The sequence below is a fragment of the Lentinula edodes genome, assembly GCF_021015755.1.
Source record: "Lentinula edodes strain Le(Bin) 0899 ss11 chromosome Unknown C8R40scaffold_24, whole genome shotgun sequence".
NCBI lineage: Eukaryota > Fungi > Basidiomycota > Agaricomycetes > Agaricales > Omphalotaceae > Lentinula > Lentinula edodes.
The window spans coordinates 108,173-119,157 of record NW_025764330.1 but is presented as its reverse complement, the minus strand read 5'-3'; the positions used below and the strand labels follow the sequence as shown (position 1 = coordinate 119,157).

General features: G+C 45.9%; 6 protein-coding genes across 6 annotated transcripts; 3 read left to right on the top strand and 3 right to left on the bottom strand.

Annotated features, from left to right (window-relative positions):
* The first annotated feature begins 22 nt into the window (after positions 1-22).
* C8R40DRAFT_1111542 (alcohol dehydrogenase) lies at positions 23-1,883 on the top strand. Its single transcript, XM_046228368.1, has 12 exons — positions 23-307; positions 357-395; positions 447-525; positions 578-635; positions 684-736; positions 794-810; positions 864-1,122; positions 1,176-1,235; positions 1,295-1,312; positions 1,363-1,441; positions 1,504-1,659; positions 1,711-1,883. The coding sequence occupies exons 1-12, from the start codon at positions 134-136 to the stop codon at positions 1,748-1,750; spliced, it is 1,032 nt and encodes a 343-aa protein (XP_046084834.1). The 5' UTR covers positions 23-133; the 3' UTR covers positions 1,751-1,883.
* C8R40DRAFT_1111535 (uncharacterized protein) lies at positions 1,884-4,054 on the bottom strand. Its single transcript, XM_046228367.1, has 5 exons — positions 3,925-4,054; positions 3,422-3,864; positions 3,117-3,357; positions 2,406-3,064; positions 1,884-2,338 (listed from the first exon to the last, which is right to left on the bottom strand). Exons 1-5 carry the CDS (start codon positions 4,012-4,014, stop codon positions 2,335-2,337), a joined length of 1,437 nt encoding a protein of 478 aa, XP_046084833.1. The 5' UTR covers positions 4,015-4,054; the 3' UTR covers positions 1,884-2,334.
* A 71-nt stretch (positions 4,055-4,125) lies between these two features.
* C8R40DRAFT_1111532 (uncharacterized protein) lies at positions 4,126-6,421 on the top strand. The gene is made up of 3 exons (XM_046228366.1): positions 4,126-4,981; positions 5,032-5,387; positions 5,442-6,421. The coding sequence occupies exons 1-3, from the start codon at positions 4,139-4,141 to the stop codon at positions 6,325-6,327; spliced, it is 2,085 nt and encodes a 694-aa protein (XP_046084832.1). The 5' UTR covers positions 4,126-4,138; the 3' UTR covers positions 6,328-6,421.
* Positions 6,411-8,714, top strand: C8R40DRAFT_1111530 (glycoside hydrolase family 5 protein). The gene is made up of 11 exons (XM_046228365.1): positions 6,411-6,857; positions 6,911-6,932; positions 6,980-7,105; positions 7,164-7,219; positions 7,270-7,717; positions 7,779-7,832; positions 7,884-7,943; positions 7,995-8,224; positions 8,281-8,326; positions 8,385-8,402; positions 8,459-8,714. The coding sequence occupies exons 1-11, from the start codon at positions 6,610-6,612 to the stop codon at positions 8,570-8,572; spliced, it is 1,422 nt and encodes a 473-aa protein (XP_046084831.1). The 5' UTR covers positions 6,411-6,609; the 3' UTR covers positions 8,573-8,714.
* C8R40DRAFT_354289 (uncharacterized protein) lies at positions 8,657-9,962 on the bottom strand. The gene is made up of 3 exons (XM_046234814.1): positions 9,031-9,962; positions 8,952-8,979; positions 8,657-8,890 (listed from the first exon to the last, which is right to left on the bottom strand). Exons 1-3 carry the CDS (start codon positions 9,808-9,810, stop codon positions 8,742-8,744), a joined length of 957 nt encoding a protein of 318 aa, XP_046084830.1. The 5' UTR covers positions 9,811-9,962; the 3' UTR covers positions 8,657-8,741.
* On the bottom strand, positions 9,946-10,911 carry C8R40DRAFT_354222 (uncharacterized protein). The gene is made up of 5 exons (XM_046234813.1): positions 10,633-10,911; positions 10,455-10,551; positions 10,355-10,399; positions 10,203-10,296; positions 9,946-10,151 (listed from the first exon to the last, which is right to left on the bottom strand). Exons 1-5 carry the CDS (start codon positions 10,779-10,781, stop codon positions 10,081-10,083), a joined length of 456 nt encoding a protein of 151 aa, XP_046084829.1. The 5' UTR covers positions 10,782-10,911; the 3' UTR covers positions 9,946-10,080.
* Between the last annotated feature and the right edge of the window lie 74 nt (positions 10,912-10,985).

Below are 10,985 nucleotides of genomic sequence, written 5' to 3'. Positions count from 1 at the left end.
CGAATTGGCGCTCGGCGCGTCTCAGACGTCTTTCATGTGAAATACTTTGGAAGCGCTTTCGGAAGCTTCCAATGACCGATTGTTCTGCATGCTAAATTCTTAACCTGCGCTCGACCAGCTTGAGTCTTTGTCCATGCCATCTCACTATACTCGCATCGTCCTCAATGAGCGGCCTCCGGGTGACATAGACTCAAAGACATTTCGCTCTGAGAAGGCTTCGTACTCTGAACTCAAAGTCGGAGATGATCAAGTGCTCGTACAAGTCACTTGGCTTTCCCTAGATCCTGCTATGCGCGGATGGCTGAGGGTACGGATTTTGTGGTCCGTATATATGCACTTCTCTGACTGTGGTGTAGGACGAACGAAGTTATCTACCCCCGGTGCAAATTGGCGAGGTGAACACGTCTTCGTTTCGCTTTATTCAATATTGAGCTTATGTACATTAGACCATGCGCGCGGCTGGACTCGGTGTGGTTGTTAACAAGGGTCGAGATGTTAAGCTCAAGATTGGGCAGCTCGTTAGCGGTACTAAACCCTTGAGCTCCATTTCAGAAGCGTTCCTGATTATCCTGGGTAGGCACTTTCGGATGGACAGAGTACTCTGTTGTACGCGAAAAGGATGCCGAAGTTATCAAGTATGTTCTAAAACTACATGCAACCGATTTTGTATAAACTCCAATTAGTGTTTCCGAAGGCATCCTCGATATTGACTATCTGAATAACCTTGGAATGGCCGGTGCGTGCTCGATACGCTTTTCGTCATCTCATTATGGGCTTACTTTTCTTCTTCAAGGTTTGACTGCCTACTTTGTATTAGATTCCTTTATTCTATCATAAAGGCGTTGCTCAAATAAAATTTCCAGGGCCTTAAAGACATTGGGCAAGTCAAAGCTGGCGAAACTCTTGTCGTGTCTGGTGCCGCCGGTGCTGTTGGATCCATGGTCTGTCAGCTAGGTTTGCGCGCTGGTGCCAAAGTTTACGGCATCGCTGGCTCACAAGACAAATGCGAGTGGCTCGAAAAAGAGATAGGTGTCACGAAAGCGATCAACTACAAGAGTCCGTCGTTCCGAAAAGATTTCAAAAATATAGGTTATCTGGATGTGTATTTTGATAATGTTGGAGGCGAGTATTCCGAATCTGACGCAAATGATCGCTTACCCACCTTCGATTTAAAGGTGATATTTTGGATATGTGTTTAAGCAGATTAAATCGCAACGCTAGGATTGTTCTTTGCGGTACGAGTCAGAAATGTTCACAGTGACCATGCCTCTCCTCATCTCTATATCGAACACAGGCGCTATATCTGCTTACAGTATGTTGCTGTCTTCATTCGTCGTTCTTTCTCTAAGGAGGCATACTCAGATTCTGTCGGGAAACCGAAAGGACTTCAAAATTATCTGACCCTTATTTCTCAACGAGCTAAAATTGAAGGCTTCATTGTGTATGCAACGCACGGAATATTCATAGTAAAGATCTCTTCACTTATGATTCAAACTTGGGCAGATTTGACTACGCGAAACGTTATCCCGAAGCAATAGCCGAGATGTCCCAAGGCTTGCGCGACGGCACAATCAAGCGCAAGTTTCATATCGTAGAGGGCCTAGAGAATGCGCCTTCAGCATTACCGTTGCTATTCACTGGCGGAAACACAGGAAAACTGTGAGTACCCTGACGTGCAAACATTCCATTATCTAACTCTGTTTTTCACAGAGTTGTGAAAGTGGATGAATCGTTCAAGACAAAGCTATGAGTTTGTATACATAGGCCTTTGTTCCTGGGAGTGAATTCACGCCTCTCGAACTCAAAGGTATATTAGATACATACTGCATTGCAATTATTATTCCTCCATTTTCAATACAGACCAGACTTTTTGTCAAGCTCCGAGTCGGTGAGTTCTTGAGACGATGGCAGCAAATGACAGCCTGCTGACGCAGGTGCGATAATCGCCTTTCAATGTTATTCTGTCCGTATTGGCGCAGAGCACGTATCATAACGCACGACATGCGATGCCTGCGTTTATTATGGTCATCCATCTCAACCCGCGAGTCAAAGATCAAATCTACCATCACTAAAGTTGTTGGTTTATATGAACGCTCAACGCTGCAGCGCTCAGAAGACCCGAATTGACATCAGGGCCAAGAGAATGAGATATAACTGTAAGCCTTGAACTTGAGCTTGAACCCAGGAACGACCTCATTGAAAAATTGTCTGGCAAATCAAGTATCTTCAGTAAAAGAGGTGCTGTATAAATTTCAGCAAACGACCCTAATCTCAGTTATACTACGCAGCGCGTCGGTGATTCCGTAAACCGTGAACTTTAGTGGCGCTTGCTATTTAACTACGCGAGGATGAGAGTCAGACTTAACGTGAACGAAATCAATCGATATCTACACGAAGTCACTCACAAATTCAAGACATAAATTTCCCCAGTATATAATCCAAGGAAAACTCGCCCCATCGCTTCATCGAAAGCTATGGACTGACACGTCTCCACTTCGAATGGGAGTGCCACATACGTTGGGATTAGCGATCCTACATTGCTAACTGCACCAAGTTGATCAGAAAAGGCCCCCTTCATCACATTGAACCCTGTGCGGTCCGATTCTTCGTTCCAGGCTCTTTCCAGCCAGACAGCTCTCTGTCCACAAGGTCCTAACGCAATGAATTCGGGAGACATATCAACGTGAGCTGCAGTTTTGTAAAACGTTTGAGATCGCAACTCGCTTTGAGGCCCTGACATGGTTACACCGTTGTCGTCTGAGCGAACAGGAAACCGGACCAAACGGTTGTTCGTCCCGCGCGGAAAAATCAGCGCGGCAGTACTAAGATTACCAGTAGATAATTTATACTCTTGATGTATGGTTCCGGGAGCGGAAAAGCTGTACTCAGCGCACGGAGTCCCGAGACTCAACCCCGAATCAAAGTGTATGTTTGCAGGAGTTTTCAGTTTTTGCAAGAAACTACTCGCATCATATAACCGAAGGATAAGAGTCTGAGGGCTTTGGACACCGGATAACAGTAGAAAAGAGTCCGGGAAAAGGCGAACTTGCAGTTTCGTAAAAGGCTAGAGATCCATGGCATCAAGATAAGCATTTGGCATGATATAAACCACTAACTGGAAGAACATTGACATCGACCCTCACATGATTCCCACTTCTTGTATTGAGAAATAAGACTTGGTACGAGGGTCGTCCCATTCTAAACTGGGCAATTAAGCAAGAAACGGTCTCGCCGCAGATGTCAGCTTCAAAAACTGATCCTGCCATATCACTCTTTATGACTCTCGAAGAGATGTATTTATCAGGATCAGCAAGATAATCGCTATCTTGAAGGGGTATATGGTAAACTGTGAGGATCCTGCAAGCCATCCCCGTGAGTAATTGTTTCGAATACTGTGATACAAATTAGGGATATTGCTCACTCAGCGTGGCCATTGAAAATCACGACCAAAACGTGCTTTTCATCCTGAGAGAGAGATGCTGAGAATTTCGACAAACCATGCGGTTCAAGTGAGAAACGTTTAATCCTCTTCGCGTCGCCTGAAGTATCACAGTCCCAGATTGATAGAACACAGGTTGGGCGCAGGCTTGTTGACACGCGAGACATGCTGACAAGCCATTTAGGAGGAAGATACTGCATTTGTTCTATGATTCCGCCATTGTCAATGCGACTCAGAGTTTTGAGATTGGGCGGATTCTTGCGCCAATTATAGTCAATTCGCAGTCCCTCAACGCAATGTTTGCGCAACTCCGCCGAAGGTATATTAGTTATTACTTGATGAGGAAGATTCAGGGGATAATCTATCTTGATGTTGTGCCAAATGTAATCCGTGCTGGCGCAGAACACGTATAATGCACGACATGTCTGCGTGTTCAATGATATGATATAGTCATATAATTTCGCTAGAACGTTTTCTAGACTTGCCTGTAAGGTGCATAAGAGATCTTTCACATCAAGGTTGACTAGGATTGCAATCAAGACGTCGCCTGGTAGACTCAAGAGTAAAGCAGTCATGGTGGTGAAACTAGTACTGAAAGACTGCGAGATAAGCACCTGTCGGCTGCGGTCCGGGGCGCCGGTAAAATGACTACAAATCCGAAGCGTCCCTTTTCTTTGTCTTTGTCTGCTTAGAACTACCATGAACCAGTCAACCTCTCCAGAATCTTTACACTTCATCTCTTACCCTCTGTCTGAGAATGACAATTTCTCCGACTCTGACTGGCTAGAAATCGCTAGCAATCGCGAGTCTGACACCGAATCAGTCAGTTCCAACAACGGTGCCGCTTCGAGCTCGCACTCTAGACGATCCTCAATCAGCACAGGCAGCTCTCGCAGTGGAGATGTAGAAGCCTGGGAAGGATTTCTCGAAGAAATTACGGACGAAGTTGAAGCGAAGATTAATGAGTTTAACCCAACCAATCCAGACAATGAACAATCTACCAGTCCTTTCATTGACCTCGACGAAGATCACTTAGAAGAGCGGCGAGTGCGAGATGGTTTGAATCAGAGTCTAACCAGTACTCTGGGTACCTCCCGCATTAGCTCGCACCCATCCACTGTTCATAATTCCTTACGCGACCTTCGCCTATCTTTCCCAGACCCCCTTAGCAGCTCTCATGATGAAATGAACCGCTCTTATGACAGAGTCTCTTCATCTGAAGCTGCAAGTGCCACTCTGACTGAAGGTGGTGAAAATGATGAGTTAGGATCGTCTCAGGTTGACATGCCGGAGATAACTCTGATACGGGATCCGGGCTTACCTCCTACACCCGAGGCTCCTGGTCAGAACGCTCTCCAAAGCATCCAGATACATTCTACCGTTAGGTCTTCCAATCTGCAGGTGGTGTTATATGGGACATCTTTCAAGTGGAGTTTTGTGGACGAGTTACTCCGCAAAGCTATCGTCGGAGGAGAAATCGCTGGAATCGACGGATCAGAAACAGAACAGTTGAGGCCAGCCATCTTTGACTGTATGGATCTGGTAAGTATTGTCTCTTCAATTCACGCACAATGACTTCACTCTCTTTACAGCCGCGTTCGGATTACAATCCGGACCGGCCGTCGTTGGGTATCGTCTTTCACCCCCTTGCGGATGCTACGATCGCTGAACATACCGCATACCTTCCTGTCGTCGTTGGTAACAACGACGATTCTTTCGAGAAAGAATTTCAGGAAGCTCAAGTAGCCTGGGCTTCCTACCACATTCCGCCTCACAGAGTCGTCCGTTTGGAAGGCAGTAGCAGTTCATCAATGTTTGCTGCCGAAGATGTTGATAAACTTGATCCATACAATACTCATCAAGCTATACAACGAATCATCAGGCAGGAGAAACCTGCATCGTGGGTCGGACTATTTGAACAGTTCAATACCGTTCACGCTGTTACCCTGTGGGTTTGTTACATGATGTAGAATGTCTTTGCCTCATTCTCACCTCCACATAGGTTCGCACTTCTGTGTGTTATTGCTGGGTTTTCAGTCAATACAGCGATCTTTGTACAACCTATGAAGGGACTTTCCATCCTTCCTCCTTCACACACCATTTCCGGAAAAGGTGACAGTAATCAGTCTTCTGCATTGGCAGTGCGAACAACATTCAGTCTATCTGTGATACCCGCTTCTCTCAATTATGTTCCTGCTATATACAGCAGGAGCGTAATTTCAACTTCTAGAGCCTCGGGTCCATCCACTACTGCGTTTCCTCTGTCTTCCAGGGCCGAGGAGCAACATGCTGGCCCAGTCACACCTCTGGAAGCCAGTCTGATGAAATCTTCGAAAGAAGTGATGATTCGGCCTTCAACAAGCATATCTGCTCAAGCATCCGATATATCATCATTCTTGGACCCTGTCACATCCACTTCAGCTCCGCAGAGACCCCCATCCGCTGTCGCGACTCGGCTCGTCGATTCCCTTTCCGAAATCGTTGTTACCTCCATGAAGGCTCTGATTGAGGTGGTAGAACACGATCTGAAGGATCTCATGGTAGCTATCGACGATCTGATGCTTGCCTTACATCGTTCGACCTCGATCGTCGTTGAACAATCTAAAAGTGCGGCTCAGTCTGTTTGGGAACAATTGGATTACAGGAATGCTAGGGCAAAAGATAGGGCCAGAGAGCTAAAGGACAAAGGGATGCAGTTAATGTCATATGCAGGAAACCATATATTGGGGCGTACCACTGATGCGAAACAGACTGCGAACTTCTTCAAGGACCTCATTACTTCCAGACGAAGGCAACTGAAGGATAAGCTGAAACATGGAGCGCAGCGTGCACGACATCGTGCCCGTCACCACAAGAGCGGAATAAAGAGCCATCGTATGGATTCTTGAATCTGAGTTGAGGTAAATATATGATATGGATATTTGGTGTATCACTGTATGTATATCTATGCGACGTTAATCATGATATGTTACTACTGTGAAATTTGAATAACGAGAGGTGGCGCAACTACATAGGCAACTTCGACTACTTAATCGCCACCGTGGTGCCTTTCTTCTTATTCGAGCTTTCACCTCGTGTAAACCATCTGCTATGTATCCGTCACGTCTCGGAGCATCAAAGACTGAATTAGCTCAGGTTTTGTGCTCTACCATCAACCCTATCATCATTAGATGCTGCATCTCAAGCTTTGGCTACTCCTACTCTGTCAAATAATTGACCTTCCCAAAAAGGCTCATGCAAAGCAGCAATGCCGACTTCAGCTTAATAACGCTATAGCGACTGCACCATCCATTCCAACAAGTGTTGTACCAGCGTCACCAAACTCTTCTACTCCATCTTCAAGTACCAATTCTACGAGCCCTACACCTAGTCGCACGCCATTCAACTACAGTGAAGGACCCGTTCGCGGTGTCAATCTGTGAGTTTCGTTACATAGTTCGGCGACTTCTGCTGACTGAGATCAAATATTAGCGGAGGCTGGTTTGTTCTCGAAGTACGTGGGCTCATTCAAGCAGGTATTGAAAATCTAATATTTGATAGCCCTGGATAACCCCGAGCATCTTCGAGGCAACCAATGACGAGACAGTAGTCGATGAATATACGCTTGGAATGAAGACGAAGAATTATAACGAAACGTTGGCAATGTTACAAAACCACTGGAACACGGTGTGTTGCACACTGCTCCCATGTTTCGTCATTCGATTAGCTTATATCTCTATCATAGTGGATCACCGAAGACGATTTTATCGCGATAAATGAAGCTGGCTTGAACCATGTTCGGTGCGCCAGTGATTCTTGCTTTTGTGACTCTCTCCTAAACTCGGACACAGAATACCGCTCGGATATTGGTCTGTACCTCTACCTTCATCAGCAACCAATACGAGTACTTCGATCTCACCTTACATCCCTGGTGCATGGCCATACCTCCTCCGAGCACTCAATTGGGCAGCGGCACACAACGTACACGTCATACTAGATCTACACGGAGCTCCAGGCAGCCAAAATGGTTATGACAACTCAGGACAACGAACTTCTGATCCTCAATGGGCTTTGAACACACAGAACGTGACGAGATCGATCGACACGTTGGTCTATATTGCTCAACAAATCGGCGGAATGATAGATATACTGGAACTGGTGAACGAATCTGCAGGGTTTTTGTCAAGTGAATGGGCCAGTGTGACGCGCTCGTTCTTCTCCAACGGGTATACCGCGGTCAGAAATGCAGTTGGAGATACCTTGAATATCATGATCGGGGATGCGTTTCTTGGGGTGGATGTAGGTATTCACAGCGCTCAATGCCTCTTTTTGGAATTATTGATCCGCACTGTCATGTTAGGCCTGGGACGGATTCCTGACTTACCCTAGTGGTGTGAATGCCTTGATGGACAACGTGAATACTCCGGATTTTCCTTTCAAAACTCATGAAACAACTTTATTCTAGCATGAATACCAAATATTCAGTATACCAGAACTGCAACGATCGTTTAGTGATCATCTCGCTGTAGGTACCTTGTGCTCTCCTCGATTTCAATTGACCCACCAGCGCTATTAGTTTACATGCACAATCAGGTCTACCATATCATCTTTCGCCGCCGCCAATATCTGGACCATCGAGGGCGAGTGGTCGACCGCCCCCACTGATTGTGCTCTTTGGCTCAACGGTAGGGGAGTTGGAGCTCGCTGGGATAACTCTTACAACGGCGGTGCTTCTAACGGTTCGTGCAATGGCTGGACAGGAAATTATACCTCGTTTTCCAGCGAGTATAAGACATTTTTGCGACAGTGAAAACTATTCTCTTACAAGTTTTCTAATCTGTTTACTGATAATCTAACGAAAGATACTGGGAGGCCCAAGTTGACATTGGAGAAAGTGCTCAAGGCTGGGTAAGTTTTGTCATCGCGTCGTTCTTGAGCGATGTAACTAAACTACTTTTATTAACAGGTATATTGGGCGTGGAAGGTTAGTTCTTAGTATGCGCCTTGTCTTCCCTCCCACCAGACTCACATATCGATTAGACGGAAAGTGCGGACGAGTGGAGTTATCAAAAGGGCTTAGAAGGTGGTTGGATACCTGCAGATCCGACGCAAAGGATGTACCCTGATCCCTGCTCAAACTCATCCGGGACCTGAAATATGAATGAAAATTGGAATTTTTCATCGACGAGATCCCTTTCTACATCGTTCCTTACACATATCTTTATCGCGTTCATTGCTTTACAATTAGAGTTAGATATAACACAGTTCTTGGTCCATATAATCGTACAACATCTATTTACTCCTTAATGTCCCCCTAAAGTCCTCATAAAAAAGCCGGCGCTGGCCAGTCGGGTATACTTTGCAAGGCAGCGTTAGAAGCCTCGCGAACTCGTCTTTTACTGGCTGCATCTCCAGACTGACGATACCCTTTGAATACTTCATGCATTTGGAAAGATGAAGCGGCCACAGAGTCTGTAAACATGGTTGTTATGATCAGAATTGGCCCAGGAGGCAAGATAGCCGAACGGCACACCGTGATTTATATCGGCTTCCTTCGAAAGCTGTGAGGTGACGGATGAGATTGAAATGCATCGAGGACTTGAACCACATACCGCTCGAAGCCGCTCAGCTTCCTGCTGCATTTGCGGATGATAACCCCCGCTATATTGCATCTGCATTAACAATTGCTGTGCTCTCCCATCTATCTCGTTCTTCCTGGATGCCCACGCCTCTTTCAAATCATCAAAAGCGTTTAACAGCTGCTTCCATGCGTACGGATCCCAACTCTCTACCTCCGTTTTGTGAGTTTTGATGTACTCTCGCGGATGAATGGCTCCGCTCGCTGATCTGGAGGTGGTGATGGGAGTAGTAGGAGATATTGGAGAGGTAGGACTTTGAAAGGACGGCGGTTGATGTTGTGCAGACGACGGATTACCGCCCTGCCCGCCGACTGATGAGTAGGGATCAAATTGTGCTATGCTATTATATCCGGGACTCTGCAGTTGCTGCTGAACCGGATTATAGCTCATCTGACCAAGTGCAGAGGAATTTTGGCCTTGGAGATAGCTGTAGCTGCTTCCAGTCATCTGTCCTAGCATTTGCTGTCCAAATCCACTGCTCGGCTGAAATTGGGGGGCTATAAAACCGTTGCCATCGATTGCACCAGTTGGTTGATATCCTGTTCCGCTGTATTGCGGAGGTGTCTGTTGATGATACTGTTGTTGCTGATATTGCTGTTGGGACCCGCCAGGCTGCAACCACGAAGTAAATTGGCTGCCACTGGGATCCGGAGAAGGGCTGGAACCAGAAAGGTCTGGATATCGAGACTGCGCGCTAGTAGAATCGCTGATAAAGGGATTGTTGGTAATCGGGCTATTGTATCCATTATACATGATGTGCGATAGACGAAGACGAGGTGCAAGGAAAACAGCTTGAATCGGAGTCGGAGTGCGCCTCACAGCGCTGCTTGGTCATAGGCGCTCAGGATTTTTGAGGCACAGGTTGACACAATTATTCCAAGGAGTGACATACATAGGTGAGTAGCGTGTAGAATGATAAAGACATGTATACTAGATACAAAGTATGCCATCTGATAACATTTGTAAAAATGGATTTATGATACAGCGATGCATGTAGATTTTCAATCGACAATTTCAGAATGTTCAGGTTCTTTTGACTTTCGGCGCAGGTAAGAGCCCCAATAATCCGAATGAAAGAGCGTATACAGATGATGCTATAAGATAGAGTGTAAATCCGATATGAGTGGATAGACAAGACAACATACCTCCTACTACACCTCTAAATATGCCTGAGTCGCTAAAATGTGCCAATGACATTACAAGAAGCAGCCAACCAAGAACGATAGATGTCGTCAAAAGCTAGAAGCTCATTCCAGTAAATGAAATGAAATCCAAAGTAAACCTAGAGAATACGCACTGGAATAACGGAAGACAGAATTCCAGATTTTCGCCATACACGAAACTGCATACCAAGCCGTACATCAAGTCGACCGTCCTAGAAATGTATTCCAACGTACATCAGGCTCCACCCCCCGTATCCAGGGAGTTAATAGGACGAAAATAAAGAGTCCAATCGTCGTGCAGCCAGATAGTAGAGCAGCGAGAGCTGTGGACCTATGGATACAAGTGGGAAAGATAGGGCCAAAGTGTTATGAGAAGCACGATGATCATGTTATAGCAACTCGCCGTGCTAACCCAGCACCACTCTGAATGATCGTCCAAAACTCCTGCAGTGTCCCGAAATAATAAGTTATTAATCCTCCAGGGACGATGAGTTTCAGTTGTCGAAAGGTATGTGAAGAAACGTCAAGAAGATATGGTTTTTCTTCTGGACGAATGGGCATAGTTGTACAAAGGGACGCCAAAAAGGGCGGAGAATATTCAGTTCTGTGTCTATAAACGAGAACGAAAAGAGTTCGATTTCACATGCAAAGGAACTTGTCAATGTGAGAACTTTCAAACGTGGCGCACTCGTACAGATGTTTTACGTAGGTCACGGAATATATTTACAGTTTCTAAGCAGCAGGAACGAGTATAACAATCGCCTC

What these genes read in the sequence shown, in the direction of transcription:
- C8R40DRAFT_1111532 (XM_046228366.1), top strand. Translation starts at nt 4,139, where the DNA reads ATGAACCAGTCAACCTCTCCAGAATCTTTACACTTCATCTCTTACCCT. An exon ending in TCTTTGACTGTATGGATCTG is followed by an intron (nt 4,982 to 5,031) that starts GTAAGTATTGTC and finishes CTCTCTTTACAG; the next exon opens with CCGCGTTCGGATTACAATCC. An exon ending in ACCGTTCACGCTGTTACCCT is followed by an intron (nt 5,388 to 5,441) that starts GTGGGTTTGTTA and finishes ACCTCCACATAG; the next exon opens with GTTCGCACTTCTGTGTGTTA.
- C8R40DRAFT_1111535 (XM_046228367.1), bottom strand. Translation starts at nt 4,014, where the DNA reads ATGACTGCTTTACTCTTGAGTCTACCAGGCGACGTCTTGATTGCAATC. An exon ending in ATCTCTTATGCACCTTACAG is followed by an intron (nt 3,865 to 3,924) that starts GCAAGTCTAGAA and finishes TTGAACACGCAG; the next exon opens with ACATGTCGTGCATTATACGT. An exon ending in TCGATGTCAATGTTCTTCCA is followed by an intron (nt 3,065 to 3,116) that starts GTTAGTGGTTTA and finishes ATGGATCTCTAG; the next exon opens with CCTTTTACGAAACTGCAAGT.
- C8R40DRAFT_1111530 (XM_046228365.1), top strand. Translation starts at nt 6,610, where the DNA reads ATGCTGCATCTCAAGCTTTGGCTACTCCTACTCTGTCAAATAATTGAC. An exon ending in CCCGTTCGCGGTGTCAATCT is followed by an intron (nt 6,858 to 6,910) that starts GTGAGTTTCGTT and finishes ATCAAATATTAG; the next exon opens with CGGAGGCTGGTTTGTTCTCG. An exon ending in ATGCGTTTCTTGGGGTGGAT is followed by an intron (nt 7,718 to 7,778) that starts GTAGGTATTCAC and finishes CTGTCATGTTAG; the next exon opens with GCCTGGGACGGATTCCTGAC.
- C8R40DRAFT_1111542 (XM_046228368.1), top strand. Translation starts at nt 134, where the DNA reads ATGCCATCTCACTATACTCGCATCGTCCTCAATGAGCGGCCTCCGGGT. An exon ending in CCCCGGTGCAAATTGGCGAG is followed by an intron (nt 396 to 446) that starts GTGAACACGTCT and finishes TATGTACATTAG; the next exon opens with ACCATGCGCGCGGCTGGACT. An exon ending in GATTGGGCAGCTCGTTAGCG is followed by an intron (nt 526 to 577) that starts GTACTAAACCCT and finishes TATCCTGGGTAG; the next exon opens with GCACTTTCGGATGGACAGAG.
- C8R40DRAFT_354289 (XM_046234814.1), bottom strand. Translation starts at nt 9,810, where the DNA reads ATGTATAATGGATACAATAGCCCGATTACCAACAATCCCTTTATCAGC. An exon ending in AAGCTGAGCGGCTTCGAGCG is followed by an intron (nt 8,980 to 9,030) that starts GTATGTGGTTCA and finishes GTCACCTCACAG; the next exon opens with CTTTCGAAGGAAGCCGATAT. An exon ending in GGAAGCCGATATAAATCACG is followed by an intron (nt 8,891 to 8,951) that starts GTGTGCCGTTCG and finishes CCATGTTTACAG; the next exon opens with ACTCTGTGGCCGCTTCATCT.
- C8R40DRAFT_354222 (XM_046234813.1), bottom strand. Translation starts at nt 10,781, where the DNA reads ATGCCCATTCGTCCAGAAGAAAAACCATATCTTCTTGACGTTTCTTCA. An exon ending in ATCATTCAGAGTGGTGCTGG is followed by an intron (nt 10,552 to 10,632) that starts GTTAGCACGGCG and finishes TTGTATCCATAG; the next exon opens with GTCCACAGCTCTCGCTGCTC. An exon ending in ATTTAGAGGTGTAGTAGGAG is followed by an intron (nt 10,152 to 10,202) that starts GTATGTTGTCTT and finishes TCTATCTTATAG; the next exon opens with CATCATCTGTATACGCTCTT.